We start from the raw sequence: 27,430 nt of genomic DNA, 5'->3' as shown, positions 1-27,430 counted from the left end.
GACTTAAGACCAGCAAAATCCATAGGACTGGACCACCCCACAGGTGAGTATAATAAAATATCTTTTTTTGTTATGCACATTGGGTTGGGCACTTATACACAGTATTCTATAGAATGCTGTATATAAGAGCTCACTGGTGGTGGCTGCAATTTATATGTGAAAAAATTGGTGACAGGTTCTCTTTAAGTATGAAGCCCTGAAAAATGGTATTTAGACGTTTGTGCTGCAATGACTGAATTGACTTTAATGATGCAGATGCAGTCACTGTGTCGGACATCTTTTTCAGCTGTATCCGACTAGGTTGTGGCAGGCGATAAAACATTGTGAGCTACACTTTGGTGCCTGCCTCAAATAGGCATATACTGCCGAAAAGTACGGTATGTCCAGCAAAGCACATAGTGACTACATCTGCATCATTAAAGTCAATGGCCTCATCAGCGTAAATATTCAAATCCCGTTTCTCAGGGCTTTACACATACAGTAAGCCCTGATGGAGACACTAATGAGCGGATAAAGCATCATATGAACATAGCCATATTCCAATTTTTTTATATCCTTCGAACAATATTCTGTCTTATACTGCAATCAAAACTGAGAAATTCTACAGCAGTAGCAATGTTACGCCAGGCAGACCGGCCTTATCATCGCCACCAATCAAGTGTCAGCTCTGCCTCATTCATACCATTTAGACCAAATTTTATGCATAGGAGAGAAAAATGGACAATTATTCATCAGTGAGCTGGATCCGATGTTGATCAATTTTTGGTACCTGTCCATTTTACCATCAGTCTAGCATCTGTTTTTTCAAAAAAAAATTCCAATATTCTGTTAACCACAAACAAAAACCATGGGTGGCATCTGCATGCTGTGTGATTTTTCTATGGAACCATTGATTTGATTGCGTGAGTTTCAACCGTCAGTCAGATCAAAAATGGACATGTCTCCATTTTTTAATAGCCACATACACTATAATGGGAATCTGATATAGATAGACCATGTATGTGGAAAAAATGGAAAATTAAATGACTGTTAAAACCAAGTACAGACGCTCGGTGCATCATGGCGTGGCCAATCATTTACCTGCACCTTCCCACCAGCTTCTTTTCCATCTATTTCTGCCAGAGCGGTCACACAAATGTTTGGGTAGAGATAAATGGAAAACAAGCAGTTGGGATAGTGCCCATAAAAGTTTGGTCACACCATGGTGCCCCGAGCGCCTGCACTTGGTTTGAACAGTCATTCTGTGCTGACAGTCTCTTTAATAGCAGCTGCAATCCTCCCAATTACATACAACTCCAGGCAATGCTTTGGACTGCAAAATGAAGCAAAATAGTCAAAATCAATCAGCAGTGCTACAATAAGTCACAGTCTAGCCCAGGCCTTAATGATGCCTAAGAAATAAAAGGGACCGGATGTTAATTACCACTTGATGTGAAAAGCTGGGATGTACTTACATGTCTGATATGTGCTTGAAGATTTTTAATTCCAAATGATCGGATTACAAACCAAAGTTTTAGGGATCTGAAGCGACGACTAAGTGGAATTTGCCAGTGCTGCAATCATAAATATGGAAAATAAGCTGATGAGCTGATACAATGCAGATATAGTCATTAATTCACCATATTCCTACCTTCAGACATCAGCAATAATAAACACTCAGTTGGAATTTCTTCCTCTGCTCACCAGACACCCAGAAGTGCTTGGAGCATAGGTAAAGGCCCTGTCACACACAGAGATAAATCTGCGGCAGATCTGTGGTTGCAGTGAAATTGTGGACAATCAGTGCCAGGGTTGTGGCTGTGTACAAATGGAACAATATGTCCATGATTTCACTGCAACCACAGATCTGCCAAAGATTTATCTCTGGTGTGACGGGGCCTTTAGATATCCTCATCGTTCAGAGGGGCAAGGAGGTGCCGCTAATATTGAGTCCTCAGTGAGACAGACTGTCAGTCCGGGCCTACTTGTGTTATTTTTCGTGGCCAATAAGGCCAGTTGTAATTTTATATCTCAACAAAAAATGGACAAAGTACTACTAATACCCATAGCAATACATAATACAAACGTAAACAGTAAATTAAGTTAATTAACCTGTGCCTGTACAAAATATTAGAAGATATAAATACAGCAGCAACTAAGTCTAAATACCATCCAAAATGAATTATATAATTTAAGTACAAGTGTATGATGGATACATATAGATAAAGTGACTGGTGCTTATGTCAAAAAATCCCAAAAATAGAATCAACCTGTGTTCTAAATTATGTCCACAAGATGGCACTGCAGTATAATGAACCAAGTTTCAATATCCCTATTCCTTGTTAATGTAGAAGCGAATAAGCTTCATTAAGATGTATGGCATAAAAGCCTAATGCGCAAGGAACAGAGTGTAAAAGCACAGATCTAAGCCAAATAAATGCCTAAAGGCCCCGTCACATGCAACGACGTATCTAACGATATATCGCCGGGGTCACGGATTCCTTGACGCACATCCGGCATCGTTAGCGACGTCGTTGCATGTGACACCAACGAACGGCCGTTAACGATCAAAAATACTCACCTTATCGTTGATCGTTGACACGTCATTCATTTTTAAAAAATCGGTGATTGTTGAGGACGCAGGTCGTTCGTCGTTCCCGAGGCAGCACACATCGCTGCGTGTGACACCTCGGGAACGATACTACAGCTTACCTGTGGCCGCCGGCAATGAAGAAGGAAGGAGGTGGGCGGGATGTTACGGCCGCTCATCTCCACCCCTCCGCTTCTATTGGGTTTCCGCTTAGTGACGCTGCTGTGATGCCGAACGAACCGCCCCCTTAGAAAGGAGGCGGTTCTCCGGCCACAAGGACGTCGCTAGGCAGGTCAGTCCGTGTGACGGTTCCTAACGATTTTGTGCGCCACGGGCAGCGATTTGCCCGTGACGCACAAACGACGGGGAGGGTGCTTTCACCAGTGACATCGCTAGCGATGTTGCTGTGTGTAAAGCCCGCTTTAGTTGCTGCTGTAATTACGGTATATCTTCTAATATTTTGTACAGGCACAGGTTAATTTACTGTTTAAGCAGTGTAGTGATTTATTATTATTATACTGATATATGAAATATTTTAACACCTATACTGACTTTTATAGTATTAGATGATAACTATTCCATTTATGTTATTTTCAATTTTAGTAGTTTTGATCTATGTTTGCCCTGTATGCTGCACAATCCCCCATATGCGGTCTCTATACATTCTCTCTTTTTTATAGTTTTAATATTTATCAATAAAATCTATTTTTATTGTTATCCTTATTTTTGTTCCTTTATTTGTGGATCTATTCTTAATCCACCATGGGTATTATTATGGTTGACTTAGGGAGCTTTGACATGTACCGTAGGAAGGAATACTTCTTTTTCCGCTATATACATTACATGATCATAATTTGTGTGTATACATTTTACATACAGATGAATCTAAATCATAGCTTTTCGTTTATACTCATTTATACAGGGAAGGCTGCTAATCACTGATTAGTAACACACACTGGGCTTCTAAGGTTAACTTCCTATGATGAGTTTTTGGTGTGCAAAAAACAGCATCTTATAGGCTATGTTCCCACAATGACCTATTGGTAAGTTTTTGATGAATTGCTGAACCTATTATTTTAATTAGGTTACTTGTGTTTTTTTCATTGTATTTTTGTGTGCTTTTTACATTAGATTTTCCACATCTAATGCAAGTCAATGGTGAAAATATAAAACGCAGTGTACACACAAGATAAATTGATATGTTGCGGATTTGAAACAGCCACCACAAGTCAGGTTACACTAAGTAAAAAAGAACCACAGAGGGCATGACAGTTCTATAAATCCCATTCATTTTACTGGAACCGTAAAATGCTGCGTTTTTGCTTCATTGAAAATATGTAGCGTCAAAGTCTCACCAAAAGGTTATCATGGGAACTAAGGCTATGTGCACACATTGCATTTTTTGCCGCGTTTATGCGCCTTTATTTCCTTCCCCAGCAAAGTCTGAGATTTCATTCTTGCTGTGCGCACGCTGCAGCTTTATTTGGCTGCGTCTCTGTGGTGACCACAAAGATGCAGCATATCAATTCTTTTTGCGTTTTTCCAGCGTTTTTGAGCCCTTCCAGTGAATAGATTTGACTTAAAAAAAAATGCACTGGGCAAAAATGCTGTAAAAAAAAATGCAGGGATGCATGCTGGGATATCGTTTTTTTGGGACCAAAAAGTGCATCTTTGTGGTCACCACAGAGATGCAATGTGTGCACATAGCCTTAGCCAAACAGTCCAAAAAGAGGTGTGGTTTTAAATTCACAACATCTCAATGTCTCTTGCGGGTACGCTGAGTTTTATGTGCAGATTTACCACATAGAATTGAATTAGATGTAGGAAATTTGCATGTGAAAAACACATGTAATCCACACATGACTGTATCAATAAAGTCAAAGTCGAATACCAGGATATATCAAAAACAAAGCAGCTTTATTTAAAGCATGGCACACAAACAAGAGACAAAAAGGCAGATAAAAAAGCATGTAAAAAACACACTCTTCAATATCTCATTGTATGGACGTAACCTAAGGCAAATACTGAGGTAAAAAAAACACCCCAAATACTCAATGTGAACAACATTGAGTATTTGGGGAGTTTTTTACCTCAGTGTTTGTAGCCAAAACCAGGAGTGAGACAATCAGAGGAAAGTATAATAGAAACATGAGCACCACTTGTACATTTGTTTAACCACTCCTGGTTTTGGCTACAAATACTGAGGTAAAAACTCAACAAATACTTAACGTGTGAACGTGGCCTAAAGGTACGCTTACATCAGCTAACTACTGGATTAAGGGTATGTGCGCATGTTGCTTTTTACCTGCTTTTTACCTGCTTTTTTGCTGCTTTTTCTTCTGCGCTGTTTAATGCCAAAATGGATGTGTTCTTCTATTCAAGCAAAGTCTATGGGAATTTGGGTTTCTTGTTCACACTATGTTGTTCAAAATGCTGCCTTTTTGTGGCAGAACTTTGGTCAAAAACTCAGCTTTTCAAAGAAGCAACATGTCAATTGTTTTTGCCATTTGGGTTTTGCACTGCAAAGCTGAGTTTTTGACCAAAGTTCTGCCACAAAAAGGCAGCATTTTGAACAACATAGTGTGAACAAGAAACCCAAATTCCCATAGACTTTGCTTGAATAGAAGAACACATCCATTTTGGCATTAAACAGCGCAGAAGAAAAAGCAGCAAAAAAGCAGGTAAAAAGCAACGTGCGCACATACCCTAAGTGACCACTGATCAACTACTTGTTTGCTAGTCAACAGTCATTTAATAGTTTGTTTAGACAGCTAGACCCTTCAGATGGTGAACAATCTATAAGGGCACGCTCACACGAGCGTATGAATCGGATGAATGCAATGCCAGAAAATTTCGCATTGCACTTGGACCCATGTTGTTCAATGAGGGAGAGCAGATGGTCAGCTTTTTCCTCCTTCAGATTCCGGATGAGCGAAAAGTTCCAGCATGCTGCGTGGGTCAGATTGAGCAGTGTAACCCGCACCCATACAAGTCTATGGGTGCAAGTGAAACATCGAACTGCACTCTGACTGTACTCTGATGATATCAGAGTGCAGTGTGATAATCACATCAGCTGACAATGGAGGAGATGGGGAGATTAAACTTCCCTTTCCTCTGCAACTGCAGGATCGGGTCAGTCACATGATACTTTGCTCACACTGGCAGCAGTGCGGGTGCCGACGGTCATTAGCATATTGTATCCGATGTACTCGCATCAGTTGCCATACCATCGTGTGAATCCATATTCTCAGCCGCATATGTCCTGTTTACAGAAAGTAGTCTTTTGTGCAATCAAAAAAAGATAATTTCACCCCAGCTACTTGCTAGTTCATCAGATGAACAGCAACCTTAAGACTACAAGATTATCATGAAATGAGCATTACTAGAACACTTATTTCCAATAAATGCAAAGTGAGTGAGAACCTAAATGAATAAGCCACAAGTTATACAAATCTTTTCTCAAATCTATATATATCACTCTGCTCCTCTCCGATATGCTGCCCATTGATTCCATATGATGGGTTCACGTTAAGAATTTCTCTAATCTTTTTATATACAGTATACTTATTCCATACAGTATACTCATTCCCTTCAACCAAATACCTTTATTACTAATATCTGGAGAAAGTGTAATTAAAGCCCTTCAACACTAGCAAAGTAAAAGTAGAATATCTTGTTCATCCAGCAGGAACTTCCCCTGTAATAATGGTATAAATTATTCTGACAAAGCTGAAAGTAGATATTGCACATTGTTCTGATCACTGTGGCTGTATAAAGGTTTACCATAAAATCGGTTGCCGCTCCAGTGTTGGCGTGCCGGAGGTAGATGGGATCGACACTGAATGTTTGCTGCAGCTTGTATTTGTCTTTTACCCTACAGGAAAATAAAGCAATGATATCATCCCACATTCTTGTACCTTGAGGCGCCCTACAACTGCGAGGTTTTGTATTCTTCAGTCCTTGCTGTCTATAAAATCATTACATGATGTGCAATCCTCATACAATCGTAAACCTCCCATAAGGACATATTCACATTACTAATAAAACTTCTGAGGAGCCCACAAATGTGCAGTGATATTTACAGCATTTTTTAATTGTTAGTTTACTTATTTGCTAAGTATCTTCCTTGTTCTCTCAGTTCAGATCTATTGCTATTTGTGGATAAAAAAAGGCAAAATGACGCACAGAAATCAGTCTGTATTGAAACTTAATTGCCTTGAACAGGAGCCTCCTATCCACACTGCTTTCTGAATACGGTGGATACAGAGGATAGGCTACTACCCAGTCAATGGATTCTCAGCACAGTCATTCTTTATTGTAGCACAATCTCAATCTTCAGAATTTAAGAATATGGCTATTTATCTACGTATATGTGTATACCAAAAGGTACACATTGCATATTTGCAGCAGAGTTTTTTTTATTGCAAAATCGGAGTGTTGGCAGGGAAAACACGGCATAAACTTATGTTTTAGACTCGTTTTTACATGCATTTTTCATTCTTTTTTACCTGCCTTTTTTCCATTCATTTGATTGGGTGAAAAATGCTACAAAAACACTGAAAGAATTCACATGCTGCAGAACTGAAAAAAATACTTTGAAGGTTCAAATCCACAATGAAAAAAATAAGCAACATATGTATGAAATTTCAGAAATCTCATTCACTTTGCTAGTACTGTAAAAACATTGAGTTATTCTCCATAGCAAAAATTCTCAGGAAGAAAACATGGCGAAAAGACAGAGTGTGAACAAACCCTTAAAGGGGTTGTCCACTACTAGGACAACACATTCTGATTCCACATGTTTTCCCAAGGTAAAATAAAATAGCCTATAATCACATCCACAGCTGGCACTGTTCCAGTGGTGTTGGGCCTTGCCATGCTGGGCTTCACGTGACGTTTGTGCCCCAAGTCAAATCATCCCCGGCTTCTGTCTTCCCACCTTTGGACACAGGAGCAAACAACAGGAAGTGAGCACCAGCTTCCTGTTGATTAACTCATTTGTCTGAAGGCGTGGAGAAAGAAGCCAGCGCGTATTATTATTATTATTATTATTATTAATATTTATTTATAGAGGACCATTGATTCCATGGTGCTGTACATGAGAAGGGGTTACATACAGAATACATATACAAGTTACAATAGACAGACTAGTACAGAGGGAAGAGGACCCTGCCCTTGCGGGCTTACATTCTAAAGGATTGGATACCGGCTTGAGTGACGTTACAACGTCATGTGAGCCCCGGCACTGCGAGGCCTGACACCACTGGAATAGTGACAGCCGTAGATGTGAGTAAAAGCTTTTTTTTATTTTACCTAGGACAACTCTTGGATCAGAAGGTGTTGTCCTAGTAGTGGACAATGACTTTAAGCTGGTTTCACATGTCTGACATTCATGGTTGAGTGCGGACTGTAGTGTCCAGACCACCTATGTGTGTAGTGACTCGAACGCAGTTGCCTCATATACGCCTTTGAGCAGGGGTAGGTATAATAGGTACAGGGACTGCAATAGCTCAATTGGCCTATATAAAAAACTACTACTATTAAAGACTTACGATAAGTAGGGCCATGTTGGAAATTTTGCATTTGGGGGTTATAAGCAACAAGTTATCCCACTGCCTTTGAGGCTGTTGAGTTTGAGCCAGGAGGACCACGGCTTATCAGGCCATGGTGGTCCATGCTTGTGAAGGATTTCTCTACAGATGGGAACTGGTTATATATTTACATCCTTTTTGTACAATAACTGTCGATTGCTGAGCGCATGCCGGTGCAGCAGAGCTGGATTCATCATCTGACTCTTCAAAACCAGAAACCCACTAGAACAACCTTAGCTTTCAAGACAAGTTATATACTTGCTGCAAAAAACATTATCAGGAAGTCTCTGAAAAAGCAAACAAAATCCACAATGGCTCACCAGAAAGCAGTGCAGTCGAAATGCACCATCATCCACTTTGATGGATTAAATGTAAAAGAGTCAGCATATTCCACTCCGCTGAACAGTGTCCTGAATTCTGGGCAGAGGAAGGCAGTGCCAGCGTATGCCGCATCGATATGGAGCCACAATCCCTCTCTGGCACCTGTGGAGTAAAGTCAAACATTAGCACTAAACGTTAATAAACATTAATAATAGAAGCACAGAAAGATATTTATGAATGTACTAACTTACATATTGGACCCAGTTCTTCTAGATTATCAAAGGCACACACTCCGGTTGTTCCTAGCGTTGCACAGACCTGTACGGATAGATAATTTAAGTGACTGAGTCTTGCAACATTGGATACTCTTTCTAAATTGACGTATCAGTGGCTTATTGTCTTTGATTGATGACTTTGTATTATGATTACAATGCTAGGTAATGATATGATTGTGTGCATGGGTATACTATACATCATATTAATAATTCTCTAAAAATGTAGAGCATCTACATTAAACTTCAGATATAAGTGAGATTTTGTTTCTTACTTACAAAGACCGGCACAAGTCCACGTTTTCGATCTTCTTCCAAGGCAACTTTTAATGTCTCTCCTCTAAGAGAAAAATTTTCATCCACTGGCAGAAATCGGACTTTTACTAGGGAAATTAGACCAGCCTTTTCTACAGAAGAGTGAGCCTGCACATATGAAAGGGAATATTTAAAAAAATACTAACCAGGATATACTAATATATGAACACTAGAACCATTTTAGTATGGGATGCTAGAAATACAAGATCATGAAATACAGATACTTTGTGCAAGACCATTTACAGTACTAAATGCCTTTAAAGGGAACCTGTCACCAGGTTTTTCCCTTATGAGCTGCGGCCACCACTAGAATACTGTATATAAGAGCCTAGGCTGCGCTGTAAAACATAAAAAACAGCTTTATAATACTCACCTAGGGGACGATCCAGTCCAGATTCAGATGGGCGTCACTAGTCGCAGGTCAGGCGCCTCTTCTCTACTGTGATCGCCGTTCTCCTTCTCAGCCCGTTGTGGAAGATGCATCCTACGTCATCCACACAGGCCAGCATTGAGGTCCTGCGCAGGAAAACTTTGATATGCCCTACTAAGGGCAGATGAAAGTATTGTAGTGTGAATGCGTGGGCAGTCTTTGACCTTTCCTTGCGCTTTCGCGTGACCGCAATGCTGGCCTGTGTCGATGATGTAGCACGCGTCATTAACAAGGAGCTGAGAAGGAGGGTCTGACAGCAGCAATGCCTATCAGACCGGATCACCCCCTAGGTGAGTACTATAAAGGTGTTTTTTACATTATACACAGCGGCCTGGGCTCTTATATACTGTAGAGTATTCTAGAATGCTGTATATATGGGCTCACTGCTGGTGGCCACAGGTCATAAGGCACAAATCTGGTAACAGAATAATTTTAAAAGACTACTTTTGGGACATTTCTGCAAGTATTTAGGGCTAAAAATAATTTTTAAAAATTGGGTTTCATTAAAAATGTTGTATCATTTGGCCTATACAGGCTCTTTGTTTCTCAACATTCAACTTTTGATGTGGTCTGTGGTCATTAATCAGCCGAGAGGAGCTCAGAAAAAGACAGATAAAAGAGTTACATACTCTCATGGCCAGCTCACTGATGGATTCATTTTTGGCTGAATTACATGCATGTAAGTAAAAAAAATTGCTTCCCAAAGTGGACAACCTCATTAAAATTTATTGAGTGGGTGCTAAGAGCTATGCAAATCTTAACCCCAAAATTTGGGGAGAGGGATTGTATGTCATATCGATCATCAAGGTAAGGAGATTTCAAATAGCTAAGCTTTATCCAGACAACTAGTCAGGGCCCTGAGTTTGTTTTGGGGTGGATGCCAGGATTAATTTGTATCATAAAGATCAAGTTATTCCTTTTTTCAAAACATAATGTCCTGTATACATTGCAATATATAGGCCCCCAGAGAAGGCAGAGAACTCAGTTGACTTGGGAATATTAGCATATGGTATGCCAAAACCTGCAGCATAAACATGCCAAACATAAATGATTGAAACATGTAAATGGTTTTACTACTATATGCAGATAAGTGGCTCACCTGATTGGAGGCATATGCAATGAGACGAGAATTCAGGCTGGAATCATCTGAATTAGGTTCCGAGGTTTTCATATCCAGGATTTTGTCCTTCCTGGCAGCCAGTAAAGCAATAAGTGTAGACTCACTCACAGTACTCTGCGATTGTAAAGAACTATTTTTAATCTAACAGTACAAATATGGACATGTCTGTCTAGATTTCTTTTTGGAGTATTAGTTTAGATACAGTGATCTGGAGACAATGTAGAGCATGTATTGCATTCTCAATACCAAACTGATGTTTCAGAAACATAATTCTGAAATGAAGCAATAAGTATATAAAGATAACTTTTCACCACATTTTTCATTTTGTAATAGTGGCTGCACCGCAGAGTAAGACATTCTTTTTTATTTCACCTCTCTGTTGTTCAGATATTAGCAATCTGTATTTGATACCTACTGAGTTAATTTGTAACAAGTCTGAGTGGGTGTTAGATAGTTTTCACTGGAGGTGTGACCTTCTTCTCCTTGTATGATGCTGCCCAATCATAAGCAGGCAGCCGCACAGCAGAAAAAGGCCACGCCCATCCATAGCTCAGAGAAAGTTTCTGTGTGTGTGAGATGTAAGGGCTTGTTTGCACGTAAATGCTGACATTTCTGCAGCGATTTGACAGCACATGTGCGCTTCAAATCGCTGCAGAAACACTGCATAATGGATTCAGTGTTTCAGCAGATTACATGCCATTTTCATGCGCAATGGATGCTGGCTCTCCCATAGGCAGAGTGGGAGCTGCATCCAGAACACACAAATTAATTGACATGTGCTGCATTTTTGAACGCATGGATTTGGGCCAAAATTTTAGCATCCAAATCACTGCGTTCAAAAAAAGCAACGTGTGCACGGATTATGCACAATCTACATAGATTGTGCTGGGGACACAGGAAGCATGCATTTATGCTGCAGTGCTAAACGCAGCATAAATGCATGATATTACGCAACGTGCGCACGAGACGTAAGGATATAGATCTGATCTATTGGCCTAATCTCCAGCATGATTGCAAAGTGCTGAGGTTAGTACACAGATGATTAATACCTTTTGGAAAAGGTTCCTGGGGAACGAGTGGCTGTACAGCTGAGTTTAGCTGTCAAATTACAAACCCTTCCATCAGCTCTTCTCCTATAAGAGCACAGTTACTTCTTTTATACTGCTCCCCCACACAAGCCAGTCTGTAGATGTGTCAATAATCATATTTGTGTGTCTGTTCACTGTAACTCATACTGGCTCTGCATTGAGATCAGGTTATATAGCATTATATGTCTCACATAGGCCTCCGACACACATCCGTGCCACCAGTACATGTTTAGTACACTTTTGCACATACCGGCGGCACGGAGACACGTACACCAATGTTACCCTATGGTAACAGGCACACAGACACGTAAAACCACACGGAACGTGTGTCCCTGTCGTTTATACGTGTGCGTTTTTCCACACGCTCAACATGTCTGTTTTTTTCTGGCATCACGCATGCACGGACTTGCTAAAGTCAATGGATCCGTGCCTGCACGTATGTGACACGTAGCATGTCCGTGTTCTACCCGTACCGTCCGTGTGCGTTTTTTTTGTGAATTCTGGATGCGATGTCGGTCAATCTCCCTCTGTCGGTCAGTCGATATCTTTCGTTGTCAGATGGTCGCTCTGTCTGTCTGTCTCTCTCTCTCTCTGTCCGTCGGTCGGTCTCTCCCCCTCTCACATACTCATTGATCCCCGATCACTGGCGCGGCGCTGCACAGCTTTCAAAAACCTCCGGCGGCTTTTATTTTTTTGAAAATGCCGGCCGCTCATTATTCAATCTCGTATTCACTGCTTCCTCTGCCCACTGGCGCCTATGATTGGTTGTAGTCAGATACGCCCCCACGCTGAATGACAGCTTTCTCACTGCAACCAATCACAGCCGTCGGCGGGTGGGTCTATAACATGCAGTAAAATAAATAAATAAATGAGCAAAAATGACGTGCGGCCCCCCCAAAATTGATACCAGCCAGGGTAAAGCCACACGGCTGAAAGCTGGTATTCTCAGGATGGGGGGCTCCACGTTATGGGGAGCCACCCAGCCTAACAATATCAGCCAGCAGCCGCCCAGAATTGCCGCATCCATTAGATGCGACATTTCCGGAACTCTACCCAGCTCCTCCCGAATTGCCCTGGTGCGGTGGCAATCGAGGTAATAAGGGGTTAATCATGGAAGGCGTCTTCCCGAGATACCTTCCATGATTAACCTGTAAGTTAAAGAAAATAAACACACACAACGAAAAATCCTTTATTTGGAATAATACACAAAAAGAAACACCCTCTTTCACCACTTTATTAAGCCACAAATACCCATCCAGGTCCGGCGTAATCCACGGAGGTCCCACGACGCTCTCAGCTCTGCTACATGAAGGTGACAGGAGCGGCCACATACCATGACCGCTCTCTGTCAGCTCCACGCAGCAACTGAGGTGAGCCGCGCGATCAGCGACGACGTCACTCAGGTTACTCGCGGCCACCGCTGGATCCTCCAACTGTGACAGCAAGTCGCCCAAGTGACTGAAGTGAGCTGAGCGATCTGCAAAAAAGTCACAGGTGAGTTACGGTCTCAGGTGGAGGACTCCAGCTAGCCGCGGATAGCCTGAGTGACAGCAGCGATAATCACGCCGCTAACTTCAGTCACTCAGGGGATTATCGGTCACCGGTGAGTCCTTCACGGGTGACCGCTAATCAGGACGCCACACACAGACAGAGCCGTGGTATGACAATGAAGTCAGGTGAAGTTCATCCGAGTTCATTCTCATCGCGCATTTCTGTCTGTGTCTGCTGTCAGCGGGTGTGTAGCAACGACATTTTGCCACACACATGGATCATTTCAAATGGACACAACACGGACATTACACGTACGTATCTCACGCATACACAGACATTCCACATGCACACACGCCGATCATACGCCATCACACGGATGTCACACGTACCGGAGAAACGCCCATAAAAAAACGGAACATGGACCCGAAAAATGGAACGTGAGACACATACGTGTTTTTTGCGGAAGTGTGGCAGAGGCCATAGAAGTAGCAAGCTCAGACCATATAGCTGTGAGCAACAACAGACATAAGTGTTACTACATTGTGTGTCTAGTTCAAGTTGAACATTTGATGAAAGGGCCTCTTTAAAAAAAATTATAATACGGCTATAATAAACTATTATATAAATAATTTTCTGTTATTTTTAATTGAGATGTTTTGCTGTTTATTATACTGTACTTGTTAGACTGTGGTGGTTATGTATTTCTTCTAATTACATATGCATTTATACATAACTTAAAGAGCATTCTAGCCCTATCAGGTACAGCCTGTGTTTAATCTGTCAAGTTAGAGAGGTCCATGGTGGTAACATGGAAGTCCTGCATTTCACAGAGATTGAATTTATAAAGCTTTAATAAGAAACACTACAAAGTCATTCCTAGAAACTAATCTAATATATAAAGCTGAATGTGTGTGTGTATGTGTGTGTGTGTGTGTGTGTGTGTGTGTGTGTGTGTATGTCTGGGATTGGCATCCGCACCGTCGCAGCTACAGCCACAAAATTTTGCACACTCACACTTCTGGACCCCGAGAGCGTCATAGGCTATGTTTTGAGGGGAAATTTTAACCCCGCTCTTTACAGTTATTTGCCAAAAAACCTGCCTCCATTAAAGCGAATGGAGCTGGGAGCCACAGTGCAGCCAGAACTTCAGAAGAATGCGCAGCCACGCCCTTATATGGAAGTTGGCGTGTCACAATCCAGCCAGGGAAAGAGGCAGACACAGACAGGGAAAGAGGCAGACACAGACAGGGTAAGAAACAGACATAGACAGGGTAAGAGACAGACACAGACAAAGAGACAGACAGAGAAAGAAAGGGAAAGAGACAGACAGGGTAAGAGAAAGACAAAGACAGGTAAAGAGACAGACAAAGAGACAGACACAGGGAAAGAGACAGAGGGAAAGAGACTGACAGGGAAAGAGAGGGAAAGAGACAGACAGGGAAAGAGAGGAAAAGAGACAGACAGGGAAAGAGACAGACAGAGAAAGAGACAGACAGGGAAAGTGACAGAGATAGATAGACAAAGAGATAGAGAGACAGAGAGACATATACAGAGGGGTAGATAGACAGAGAATGGGAGAGAAACAGAGACAGTTACTATCCCGGGCGTTAATACATTCTATTTATACATTCTATCCCGGGAATGTTAATACATTTTATTTCGTTAACAACAGTTATTAACCCGGGCGAAGCCAGGTAGTACAGCTGTATGTATATATGTATGTATGTATGTATATATATGTGTGTGTGTGTGTGTGTGTGTGTGCGTGTGTGTGTGTGTGCGTGTGTGTGTGTCCGGGATTGGCATCTGCACCGTCGCAGCTACAGCCACAAAATTTTGCACACTCACACGTCTGGACCCCGAGAGCGTCATAGGCTATGTTGTGAGGCAAAGTTTTAACCCCGCGTGTTCCAATTTACCAATCAATTTTGCCCCTATCTACATAATGGGGAAAAAGTGAAACGAAAAGCGTATCTGCACCGTCGCATTTACAATCACAAAATTTTGCACAGACACCTCATGTGACCCAGGGAACGTCGTAGACTATGTTTTGACAGGAAAATTTAACCCCGCGCTTTACAGTTACTCTCTAAAAAATATGCCTTCATTAAAGTAAATGGAGCCTGGAACTACAGGTTATTAGGAGCTGTGAGTGGTTGCTATAGGAACAAAAGACATTCATAGTATAAGAAGCTTATATGTGAGGTAATAAGATGTGGGTGGGAGACGGCTAGAGGGATAGAGAGAGAGAGACAGACAGAGACAGACAGGGAAAGAGACAGACAGAGACAAACGGTGAAAGAGACAGACAGAGACAGACGGTGAAAAAGACAGACAAAGATGGGGAAAGAGACAGACAGAGAAAGACCTGGAAAGAGACAGATGGGGAAAGAGACAGACAGACATGCAGACAGGGACAGAGACAGACAGAGACAAACGGTGAAAGAGACAGACAGACAGTGAAAAAGACAAAGAAAGACCTGGAAAGAGACAGATGGGGAAAGAGACAGGAAAGAGGAGACAGCCAGAGAGACAGACAAAGATAGATGGGGAAAGACACAGACCTAGATAGAAACAGATGGGGAAAGAGATAGAGAAATAGAGACAGACAAAGACAGGCAGAAAGGGAAAGAGACAGACAGGAAAAGACACAGACAAAGAGACGGGTAGACAGACGGGGAAAGAGACAGACCTGGGCAAGAGACAGACCTGGAAAGAGACAGATGGGGAAAGAAACAGATAGATAGAGACAGACAAAGAAATAGACAGACAGAGACAGGCAGACGGGGAAAGAGACAGACGGGGAAAGAGACAGACGAGGAAAGAGGCAGACCTGGAAAGAGACAGAGCTGGAAAGAGACAAACCTGGAAAGAGACAGACTGGGAAAGAGACAGACAGGGAAAGAGACAGACGGGGAAAGAGACACACGGGGAAAGAGACAGACGGGGAAAGAGACAGACGGGGAAAGAGACAGAGACAGATGGGGAAAGAGACAGACGGGGAAAGAGACAGATCTGGAAAGAGACAGACGGAGCACATTACTTGGCCAATTTAGTTAAATCTGTGTGGAATATCTGCGGTATTGAAATATATGTTGTGAAATGCTTCTATTAGCTTAGCTTTTGCCTTTTAATAATTACATTTCTATCTATTTGTTTTGTGGTTTTTGTGTGCAGAATACATTTTTGTTAATACATTCTATTTTGTTAACAGCAGTTATTAACCCGGGCGAAGCCGGGTAGTACAGCTAGTGTTCTATATAAGTAATCACTCTGTCTGCTCTTACGGAAATTAGTGAAAACAATGAAGTTCCACCATCTTTTTGTTATATAAATTAAAGGGGACAGGCCACTTGTCCAACACAATTGAGTTAAATACTTTGTAAAAAAAAATCGCTGAGCTCCTCTGATTCTGCTGCTCTTTTCCATTTTGCACTACATCACTCTATTACGCTGAGATATTCTCATTTTATGCTTTTGGAGCATAGCATGTGAAATCGCTGCTTGTAGACCAACTGGGCGTTTCTTCAGAGCCGTCTCTGGTGGTGGGCACTTTTATGCCTCCTTCTCAGATGCTGCCAATCACAGTTCAGAATTATCTGAGACTGATAGACTACTGGATCTGCTGCCAAGCAATGATTGGGAGCTTCTGAGATTGAGGAGTAAAGTGCATGCTCTCCAGAGAAGACTAAGAAAATGTTTTTCTCAGATGTTCTCATGCAAACAATGTCCCAGCGGCCAGTCATTAACTTGTCATTTGTTACTTATGGAAAACAAATTATATTACCTCTTGACTATCCAGTATTCAAGTCTGTATATCATTTGTCCTTCAGGCCCTTACCACCTCTTGTCACCCAACTACTCCAAGACATTAGACTTTTTCCCACCTTCCAAAACCAGCCTAAAAACCCACTTATTTAAAAAAAGACTACAAGAAATGACCCTTCTCCTGTACATAACTGTATAATAATCTCTACCCTCACCTCAGGTCCATCTCCACTTCTGTACCAGTCTGTCACTGGTACATTTATGTTTATTATATAAATTATTTATACATGCTATGTATTTATATCACTCTGTGTTTCATATGCACAGCAATCTAAAAGTTAAAAATAAGTACTGAAAATAGCTATTTGAACCTTAAAGAGATTTCCACTACTAATGTAGCCCCCTTTCTTTTGTCCTAACTCTTCCTAACCAACACTTTCCTTAAGGTGGCTTTACACACTGCAACATCGCAAACGACATCGCTTAACGTCACCTGTTTTGTGACGTAATAGCGACCTCCCCAGCGACATTGCTACTCACCGCCGCTCCGGTCAGCTCCACGCAGCAACTGAGGTGAGTAGCGCGATCAGCTGAGCTGTCACTGAGGTTACCCGCGGCCACCGCTGCATCCACCGCTGGATCCACCGCTGGATCCAGTGACAGCGGGTAACCTCAGTGACAGCTCAGCCGATCGCGCGGCTCTCTTCATTAGCTGCGTGGCACTGACAGGAGTGGCGGTGTCTGCTGCTCCTGTCACCTGCATGCAGCAGAGCTGGATGCGACGCTGGAGGTCTGTGGATTACGCCGGACATGGAGGTTTTTTTGGCGCTGATTAAATTGGTGATGAGGGAATTTGTTTGTGTTTTTTATTTCTAATAAATGATTTTTTCGGGGGTGTGTGTTTATTTACTGTAATTTACAGATTAATCATGGAAGGTATCTCGTGGAGACGCCTGACATGATTAATCTAGGACTTATTGGCCGCTATGGGCTGCCAATAACTCCTTATTACCCCGATTTGCCAACGCACCAGGGCAAATTGGGAAGAGCCGGGTACAGTCCCAGAACTGTCGCATCTAATGTATGTGGCAATTCTGGGCGGCTGCTGACTGATATTGTTAGGCTGGGAAGCTCCCCATAACTAGGAGCTCCCCATCCTGAGAATACCAGCCTTCAGCCGTATGGCTTTATCTGGCTGGTATTAAATTTGGGGGGAACCGCACGCCGTTTTTTTAAATTATTTATTTATTTATTTCTATACTCCATAGTGACAAGCCCACCGGCTGCTGTGATTGGGTGCAGTGAGACACCTGTCACTCAGCGTGGGGGCGTGTCTAACTGCAACCAATCATAGGCGCCTGTGGGCGGGGAAAGTAGGGAATACGAAATTGTTTAATGAGCGGCCGGCTTTTTCAAAATAGTAAAAGCCACCGCAGCAGTGTGAATGCCGTGCAGCGCCGCGCCGGGGATCGGTGAGTATGAGAGAGGAGGGGAAAATGACCGACAGACTGTGAGAGAGGGACAGCGATAGTGACGGACCGACAGAGAGAGAATAGAGACCGAGAGGGAGAGACCGACTGACAGAGAATAATGATTGACAGATATTGTGACACATCACTCGTTTCCAGTGTTTGACTAGCTAGGTCGTTCTGCAGGTCCGGATCGCTATTGCGTCGTTGGCCAGGTTTGCCTCTTTGACAGCTCACCAGAGACTCACCAGAGACTTTGTAGCAATCCCGGCCAGGTTGGGATCGCTGGTGGGATCGCTGAAAGTCTCAGTGTGTAAAGGGGCCTTTATATACTTCTGCTATCTACTCTGTTCCTGTAGGATTATCTCTATGAGGCTTGAAAATACCTTTATTGTTCTTGTAGCTTTGATCGTTCTGGCTGCAGACCGGAATCGGACCAACTGAAGAGGACACATCATTGGTGAGGACTGAGAGGAAAGTGAAGTGGGATCTGGGCATAGAGAAGCAGCCCCGCCACCACCAGTGACGTGCCGTGCTCAGTTGATCCAATTCTGGTCTGCAGCCGGAAGGATCAAAGCTACAACAACAATAAAAGGTATTTACGAGCCTCTTAGAGCAGAGTAGATAGCAGAAGTATATTAGGAGAGTGCTAGTTAGGAAGCGTTAGGACAAAAGAAAGGGGGTCACATTAGTAGTGGAAAGCCTCTTTAATGCTGACTAAGATGGAAAGCACTCCCCAAAATATCCAGTTACTAGTGGTGCACATTGGGTTGTATGCCAAGCACTATTAGATGCATGTAAGCCACCACCATGTAAACTTTGCTAACTTTATACATACCCCTCCAGGTGTAATTGTCACAGTAAATGCCATATTGCTAGCCTAACAAAAAGCACAACACATTCAGAAAAGATCTGGGAGCTGCCTCTTTACAGTTTGCTGCATGCAACTTTCCCTTTCTGTCCTGTGCTCTGTTGTTGAGATTGGAGCATTAATAAGATGTCTGTGCTGCGAAGCACAACAGCACTGACCACTGCTAATCTGGAGCAGTAGAAGTCATAGTGCAGGAGGGTGACATAAATGCTATTATGACACCTCCAGAAGTAAAAATATGCAGATTATATATGTACTATATCTACTTTCATTGTGAAACGTTATATAGATGAAAACACATACTTATGATACGGCACAATTTTGTCTGCTAACTTACCTGCAGCACCCCTCCACCTTTGCTCTCTGGGTAATGATGAAGGAAATGACAAGGGAGGCCCAGCATTTTAGCCAACCAATCCATGACATTCATCTCTAGTTCAGTACACGCAGGGCTGGAAGCCTTATTACAGCAGCATACACAGAAGAAATAAATCAGAAAAGAGAGATCAGACTTGTATATGATCAATTCTTTGCATTACTCTCTTTTCCAGTACTGCATATTAGTGAACAGTTTGAAAAAATACAGCTTTATTGACGGTTTTCTAGAGGTAATGCTCATATAGCCACAGGTTCTATAAAATATCATACAACGAATATGTGATTAATTACAGGACAGGCCATAAATATCAAGATACTTATACACAACCTGTCAGGTAGAAAAATGCTATTAACCTGCAGATATGGGGTTAATATTATTCTGAACCTATCCACTAGCAGAACATTAAACCCCACTGCCAGGAGGAAATGAACTTTAAATCTCCCGGCAGTGTTTGGGTTTCAGTTATGGGGGCGGTGCGGATTCAGTCACTGCTCTGTGTGTGGAGAGTGGTGGCTGTAACCGCTCCCCGCATTGACTGACAGCTTCCTTTATGGCCCCCTTCATACCTCCGTAATAAAAACACACATTTTTCACGGTCCATGGTGTGGGTGCATATGTGTGTGCATGTTCCTTGTGTGTTCAGTGTGTGCTGTCAGTGTGCTATCCGTGTGCTATATGTGATAGCACACGGACAGCAGAAAGTTCTATACTCACCTGTCCCTAGCGCTGCTGCAGCTTCTGGGTCCTCTTTGCACTGAATATTCATGAGCATAATGAGCGGGCCCGGATGAAGTGACAGCAGAACCGAAGACAGCATTGCTGGAGACAGGTGAATATAGAAAATATTTGTATTTCAAAGACACGTGTTTTCTCCGGTACGTGTCACACTGATCACATCAGTGTGAGGATGGCTCAGCTCTTCTGAATCTTGTTTTAGTAAATACTTGCATTGCTAATGAAATAACACCAATACAACTTAAAAATGACCTGAGATATAAGTGAATATCATCCCCCCGATGGGTGATTTGCAGCCGCTGTGAGCTGTACACTATCGCTTATACCCTGCTGCATCAGTCACGATTGGTGTTGACGCTGACCATAGTTATTTAACCCCTTAAATGCTGCTGTCAATAGTTACTATGGCATATGCATGTTTAATAGCGTGTGGGTGCTCCTTTTTAACAGCATCGGCATCATGAGATCATGATTGTGTGGTCCTGATGTTTGTCATAGTAATTCCCAGACAAATAATGGCTCTAGAATCTGCCGGCTATAGTGACCTGTTCATTAGTTAGCAATTAGGTGGTAAAAATAACTTTTTTTTCCTAGTCATGCCACTTGCCATTAATTCCTGAAAAGCAGCTGAAGGGTTATTAAACTATATGACAGCAGTGCTGAATATGTTGAGGGTCGCTGTTTTAAAAATGGTATTACTTTTGGGTGGTTTCCAATATATAAGTCACTTCAAATTTGACTAGGTTCCTAAAAAAATAAGTTTTGTAAATTTCTTTGAAAAAATGAAAAATGACTCCTACAGTTTTAACATTTCTAAAATCCTAACAAAATAAAAGCATTTTACAGATGGCGCTGATGTAAAGCAGAGATGAGGCAAATGTTATTTAGTAACTATTTGTGCCAGATTTGACAAATTTGGCTTTGTCACTAAGGAGTTAAATCTCTGCTTTGCTGTTTCTCTGTTTTGTAAATATATGAATATATTCACAACTTTGTTATTATTATTCTTTTTAAATTGTGTTTAATTCCAAACACACAAATACTGTCCAATCAGTGCTGAAATCATTAAACCTTCGAGGGATACACCTGATTGTGACAAGTGGAATGGTTACGCCCATTTGGCAATTTATTCAAACATTTCCAAGTTGAGAAGCAATAAAAAAAATTCAATGTAGTTTTCCAAAAAACTTTGTTCCTGAAATGCAATTTCGTGAGAAATATAAATATTTACTAAAACAGAGATGTCAGGGGAGCAGACTTGTCTCTTTAAACCATTATATCACTGCAGCAACAATTTCAGAGCTCAATTCCTTGAGAATCAAATTCTAATAAAGACTATATGTCCCGGACAAAGCTCCCTTTTTCATTAGTTTGTGTAAATGGCCAACAAATGTAACTAACATCTTTTTTTTTTATCATAACTTCATTTTTAGTTCAATGCACACCAAAAATGCGGCAAAAACACTGCAAAAAAACACAACTTATTTACTGCCAATAGATCAGGTTTTGCTGCTAAAAAAAGCAGCAAAACTCCCTGTGTGAACATAGCCCAATACATTTAAATTTATTGGGTTTCCTTGCATTGTGTACATGGATTTCTGCAAGTTAACTCAATTGAATGGTGAATGGGACAGTTGTAGAAGTGATACAGTATATATATATATATATATATATATATATATATGATGTAATAACCAATGTTTGTCAGCACTCGCACCTCTATTATTTTTTTTGCAGCGGGGTATTAATAAAAAAAAGTATGTTTGCTACATTAAAAGGATGATGAATAAATGATAAAAACACCTACACTTAAATAAAATAGTATTTGTGCATGAATTTCTACAAGCTGATTCAAATGAATGGGACAGTTATAGAAATTTCTGCAACAAATCTGCCGCATGTGAATATACCATCAAAATGTTGATTATATTTGGATAAGATGCAAAGATACAACTATTTGAACACTATACCATTGTGAACTGATAGTACAACACAGAGATGCATACCACACTATAAGATCCATCAACAGCATCTAACAGAAATCTTTCACATTCCCATTAACTCCAAGGAGATTGATATTTACAGTGTACAGAGTATAAGCAAAGTGACCACAGCAAACCAGCAATGAGGTCATGGTAATAGAGATGACACATGACAAACATTTTCCAATTGCTGATCATAGAAAAAGTGTTATGTCACTATAAGGACAGTCTTGATTATAGAGTCAACATATCAACTAGCGGATGACGTTACATTGTCCAAAGAAGGTGTCACATTTGTAATTTTATGTTATAGAGAAGAGTTGTTGATCGTTAGGTGCAGTTTTTGTTTTCTCCCTCCATACTGCTAATATCTCCATGCATCAAATAGTCACAAAGCTGCAGTAACAATGACAATAAAGGAACAGCATGTCCACTACCCTGTATAAGTGCTGGAAGACACCATGCAACATACCCATGTAAATCCTAAGCAGTTTATAGCATCTGCAAGCATATCTCCGAGTAAGGAAGGCCATGACGTCAGTGCGGGAAAGTATGCATGCATATGGGGACTCTGCCAATGGACAACCTGCAGGAACACAAGACAGAAGTCAAAATATTGCATTATTTGTTGAACTACCAATGAACAAATAGATGGATGGATGGATATAGATAGAGATATGTATGCTAAGACAAGAAAAAGTACTGTACTCATTTTCATTTATATCCTTTTTTATATAAATGTTGAAGGTGTTTTTGTCTGCATAAATGGAAAGATATGCACGAGGTGTCTAGTTGTCAGTAAGTATCCAGATTCACTCTCTCAGGCAGACATACTTGGATATATTCAATTGTGAGAACTGCAATTAACAGAATCAATATAAGAATCCTAAGTCCCTATGATTATATCTTTAAAGTGAGTCTATAGGTTTTTGCCCCCTAATCTGAGAGCAGCATAATGTAAAGACAAAGATCCTGATAACACTGATGTTTCACTTACTGGGCTCCTTGCTATAGTTTTGATACTATCACTGATTTATCTATAGAATGTCAATAGAAAACTAGAAAACCTGCTGTGAGGTTGACAAGCATATTCATGAGCTCTGTACAACCCTGTATATCTGTGTTTATCAAAATGACAGCAAGCAGCCCAGTAAGTGATGCAATGCTGGAATCAGGGTCTCTGCCCCTTCATTATGCTGCTCTCAGATGGGGTAGTGTGTTGTCAAGACTTAAAAAATGGATGACCAATATTTAAACTAGCCACATACAGAACTGTTGGGGTAATGTTGGTTGCGCAGACAGCTTTCTCTCTCTATCTCTCTCGCATCCTCCATACATGAGTGTTCTTCTGAGGGTTTACGTGTTTTTAACAGAGAAAGACAAAAAGTTGCCATCAGACACCTCTGGCAGCAGCGTCTCTCCAATGACAAGAAAAGATTTAGATGTTAAAAATGTAAATTCTAGTCCTTTCAGGGTTTGGCCAACTTTTGTTTAAGGCTGCTTTCACACCTCCGGTTTCTGCAATGCGGTACAATCCGGCACTTTGCAGGAAAATCGCAACCGTTTTTTTTGCTGCCGGTTGAGATTTTCCTGCATAGACTTTAATTAGTGCCGCATTGTGCCGCATGGCCTTGCGTTCCGTCCGGTTTTTGCCGCATGCGGCAGATTTAGCCGATGCAGCGGCTGGATGGAACGTTGCCTGGCACGTTTTTTCGTGCGGCAAAAAAAAACACATCGCGCCGCATTCGGCCGATGTGGCGCATTTTTCAATGCATGCCTATGGCGGCCGGATGCGGCGCGATACGGCAATAACTGCATCTGGCCACCGCATGCGGTTTTTGCCACTGCGCATGCTCAGTAGCATGCCACAAGCGGCAAAAACCGGACTGGCCGCAAAGGAAAAACTTATGCAAAGGATGAGGTGTGTTCACCGCATCCGTTACATAGCTTGCACAGCCGGATTGAGCCGCAGAGCTCAAGCCGGATGTGTGAAAGCAGCCTAACGTGCATTGGAGACTTTTAAATGTGTCATTAAAGGGTTATTCCCATTTTCAAGATCCTATCCCAATATGTAGTAGGCAAACACCTTCAATTGGAAATGTAGTATAGTTCTCCTGATTCACTATGTTGCTTATCTCATGTTCAGGGCATGGCAGGACCTTAGCTATCCATGGTTATTATGACCATGGGCAACTAACTGTGACTATATGTGTGGTCATAACCATGGATACCTAAGGTCCTGCAATGCCCTAAACATGAGGTAAGTGACAGTGAATTAGAAGAACTATACTACATTTCTATTTGAAGGTATTTGCTAAAATTAATATTACACCCACTACATATTAGGATAGCATCTTAGAGATGGGAATACCCCTTTAATATCAGATTGGTGGAGATCCATATGCAGCACCACCAGAGAAGAGCTGATTATATGGTGTATGGAACAAGAACATCATGGCTCTGTACACTGCGCAACGACCGCTCTTGGGTACCGCAGTTGAAATCCCATTTCACATCTAATCAAAGAGTAAGTCATGTCTGGTTGAGAGAGGTCGAATTTCATGGACCTATGTTTTTTTACAACCTATATAACTACTGTATGTCATGAATATAATAGGTTCTGTAAACCCCTTGAAATTTGCGTTTTCAATTTTCAACTGGATTACGCTATAATGGCCAGGTATTAGCCATCATTTAGAGTCAAATATCAATGAGAGGAAGCAATTTACCCCGGGCATGATGATGTCCTCGATGTCTTTGAATATGTTATCCCAACTCTCTGATTCCACAGGAGCACTGTCCGGTAAGAGGGCTTTCATATACCCAGGCTGAACATCCGGATTTACCCGCCTTTCTCTTACTGTGCTGAGATACTGACAGATATAATCTACCAGCTCTTTACCTGGATACAGAGAGAACAAGACCATGAAAAAGAAAAGCTTCAGCGAGATAGTGTATCCCTGTACATAATAATAATAATAATCTTTATTTCTATAGCACCAACATATTCCGCAGCGATTTACAATTCAGGAGGATCATATACAAACAAGTAACAGTTATAGAAAATACAATATTTAAAGGGAAAAAAGACAACCCTGCTCATGAGAGCTTGCAATCTACAATGAGATGGGGGGGACAAAATACTAGGGCTTATTTACAATGACAATCCAGCCATCTCAAGAAAATGGGGGATAGATAATGGCTTCCTGGATCAGTTGGCCAGAGCCTTGAGTTGCATTTGGGTGCCATGGAGTTTGACGTGGGGTAATTTTCTGAGAAGTTGTGGAGGGATTAGGTGAAATTAGTTTGGCTAGGGATTGTGATAGGCCGCCCTAAAAAGATGCGTTTTTAGGGTGCGTCTGAAGCTGAGTAAGTTGTGATCCGTCCTAACTTCTTGGGGTAGAGCGTTCCAGAGGTTTGGTGAAGCTCGGAAGAAGTCTTGGATTCGGGAGTGAGAGGTTCAAATTAGTCTGGATGTTAGTCGAAAGTCATTTGCAGAGCGTAGAGAACGGGTGGGGTGATAGACAGAGATGAGAGTGGAGATGTAGGGGGTGCTGCACTGTGGAGAGCTTTGTGGGTGAGAACAAGCAGTTTGAATTGGATCCTGTGATATATGGGCAGCCAATGCAATGACTGGCACATACATACACTCTTCATATAAATGTACCAAATCCCAGAAAACTTCACATTGATATTCCGACAGCAGCATTTATACATTATATTAACAAACATATTAGTCAAATAATGCTCAGAGTGTAACAAATTCTAAAAAGGTAGTGATGAAGTGAAATAGGGATTTCTAATATGGTATATTATATGTTAGGTAATGTATAAAATGTGTTTGTAAAATGTACAAGGAACACAGTGTAACACAAAAAATAGAACATGGCATTTACTTTAGAAAGACAGCTGAAAATTAAGAAAGATAATTAGATAGATAGATAGATAGATAGATAGAGAAATAAATAGATAATAGATAGATGGAGAGATGATTGATAAAGACAGACAGACAGATAGACAGATAGATAGCAAGAGAGAGATAAATAGATAGATGATTGATAAAGACAGACAGATATAGATAGCTATATGGATAGATATATAGATAGATAGATAGATGGACAGATGGACAGATGGATAGATAGATAGATAGATAGATAGATAGATAGATAGATAGATAGATAGATAGATAGATAGATAGATAGATGGACAGATGGATAGATAGATATAGAGGGATAGACAGATAGATAGATAGATAAATAGATAGATAGATAGATAGATAGATGGATAGATACATATAGAGGGATAGACAGATAGATAGAAATGAGATAAAGTATAGACAGATATAATACATTTTATATATAGATATCTATCATTATCTAATCTGTCGGTATATATTTTATAGATAGATGATAGACAGAATATATTCAATTCTATATAACATACCTCTTTTTCTATATTCTTCTGATTCCATGGCAGAGTACATACAAAGTTGTGAGATCTGGTTGCAGAAGAGCTGTCTGTCTGTCGCTCCCTCTCGATGCTCGGAATATATACCCCAGTTATCTCCTAGCCATACGTCATGTCATGCCTACGTAAACACTTTATCATGTTTCATTTCAGATGCCACTCCATCATGTTGATTGGAAATAAAAGAAACTCTTGAGCATTGTTTACCTTGTCTGTTATCTTTGATGTCTTCAGCTGTATCTACACAGCCAGCCCCATTCATATTCGAATACAGGATACTTGAGGACGGCTTTTTTGCCCATTCTCTTTTAGAATAATCACCTGTTGTAAAAACAGTTAAATATCTATTAGGACTGGTGATATAAACAAGAATGGTTAATAGAATACACAAGGTAGATCATAATATGAATTATTTGTGCCCTGCAAATATAAATATCACTTACGTAAGTAATGCAGTCAAAGGGTGGATACTATTTGATAAATCCTAGACAATGATACTGTGGGTGTATTTTTATGAAATACATACAATGATAATAGCAAACCTGAAAACAAGTGTTTAGTG

The 27,430-nt window shown here is 41.1% G+C and overlaps 1 protein-coding gene across 1 annotated transcript in view; it reads right to left on the bottom strand.

Moving 5' to 3' along the window:
* The window catches only part of HDC (histidine decarboxylase), a 33,227-nt gene extending 6,319 nt beyond the window's left edge, over positions 1 to 26,908 (bottom strand). The window contains exons 1-10 of the mRNA XM_075342767.1: positions 26,845 to 26,908; positions 25,131 to 25,303; positions 22,874 to 22,987; positions 19,643 to 19,765; positions 10,598 to 10,732; positions 9,033 to 9,176; positions 8,733 to 8,799; positions 8,481 to 8,643; positions 6,353 to 6,443; positions 1,455 to 1,553 (exon numbers count right to left, since the gene is read on the bottom strand). Coding sequence (XP_075198882.1) covers positions 1,455 to 1,553; positions 6,353 to 6,443; positions 8,481 to 8,643; positions 8,733 to 8,799; positions 9,033 to 9,176; positions 10,598 to 10,732; positions 19,643 to 19,765; positions 22,874 to 22,987; positions 25,131 to 25,303; positions 26,845 to 26,884 — 1,149 coding nt within the window. The 5' untranslated portion in view covers positions 26,885 to 26,908. The remainder of the gene's footprint in view (positions 1 to 1,454; positions 1,554 to 6,352; positions 6,444 to 8,480; positions 8,644 to 8,732; positions 8,800 to 9,032; positions 9,177 to 10,597; positions 10,733 to 19,642; positions 19,766 to 22,873; positions 22,988 to 25,130; positions 25,304 to 26,844) is intronic.
* Between the last annotated feature and the right edge of the window lie 522 nt (positions 26,909 to 27,430).

This window comes from Anomaloglossus baeobatrachus, chromosome 4, assembly GCF_048569485.1.
Source record: "Anomaloglossus baeobatrachus isolate aAnoBae1 chromosome 4, aAnoBae1.hap1, whole genome shotgun sequence".
Lineage (NCBI taxonomy): Eukaryota > Metazoa > Chordata > Amphibia > Anura > Aromobatidae > Anomaloglossus > Anomaloglossus baeobatrachus.
Note: the sequence above shows the minus strand (reverse complement) of the source record. Positions and strands in the feature narration are given on the sequence as shown.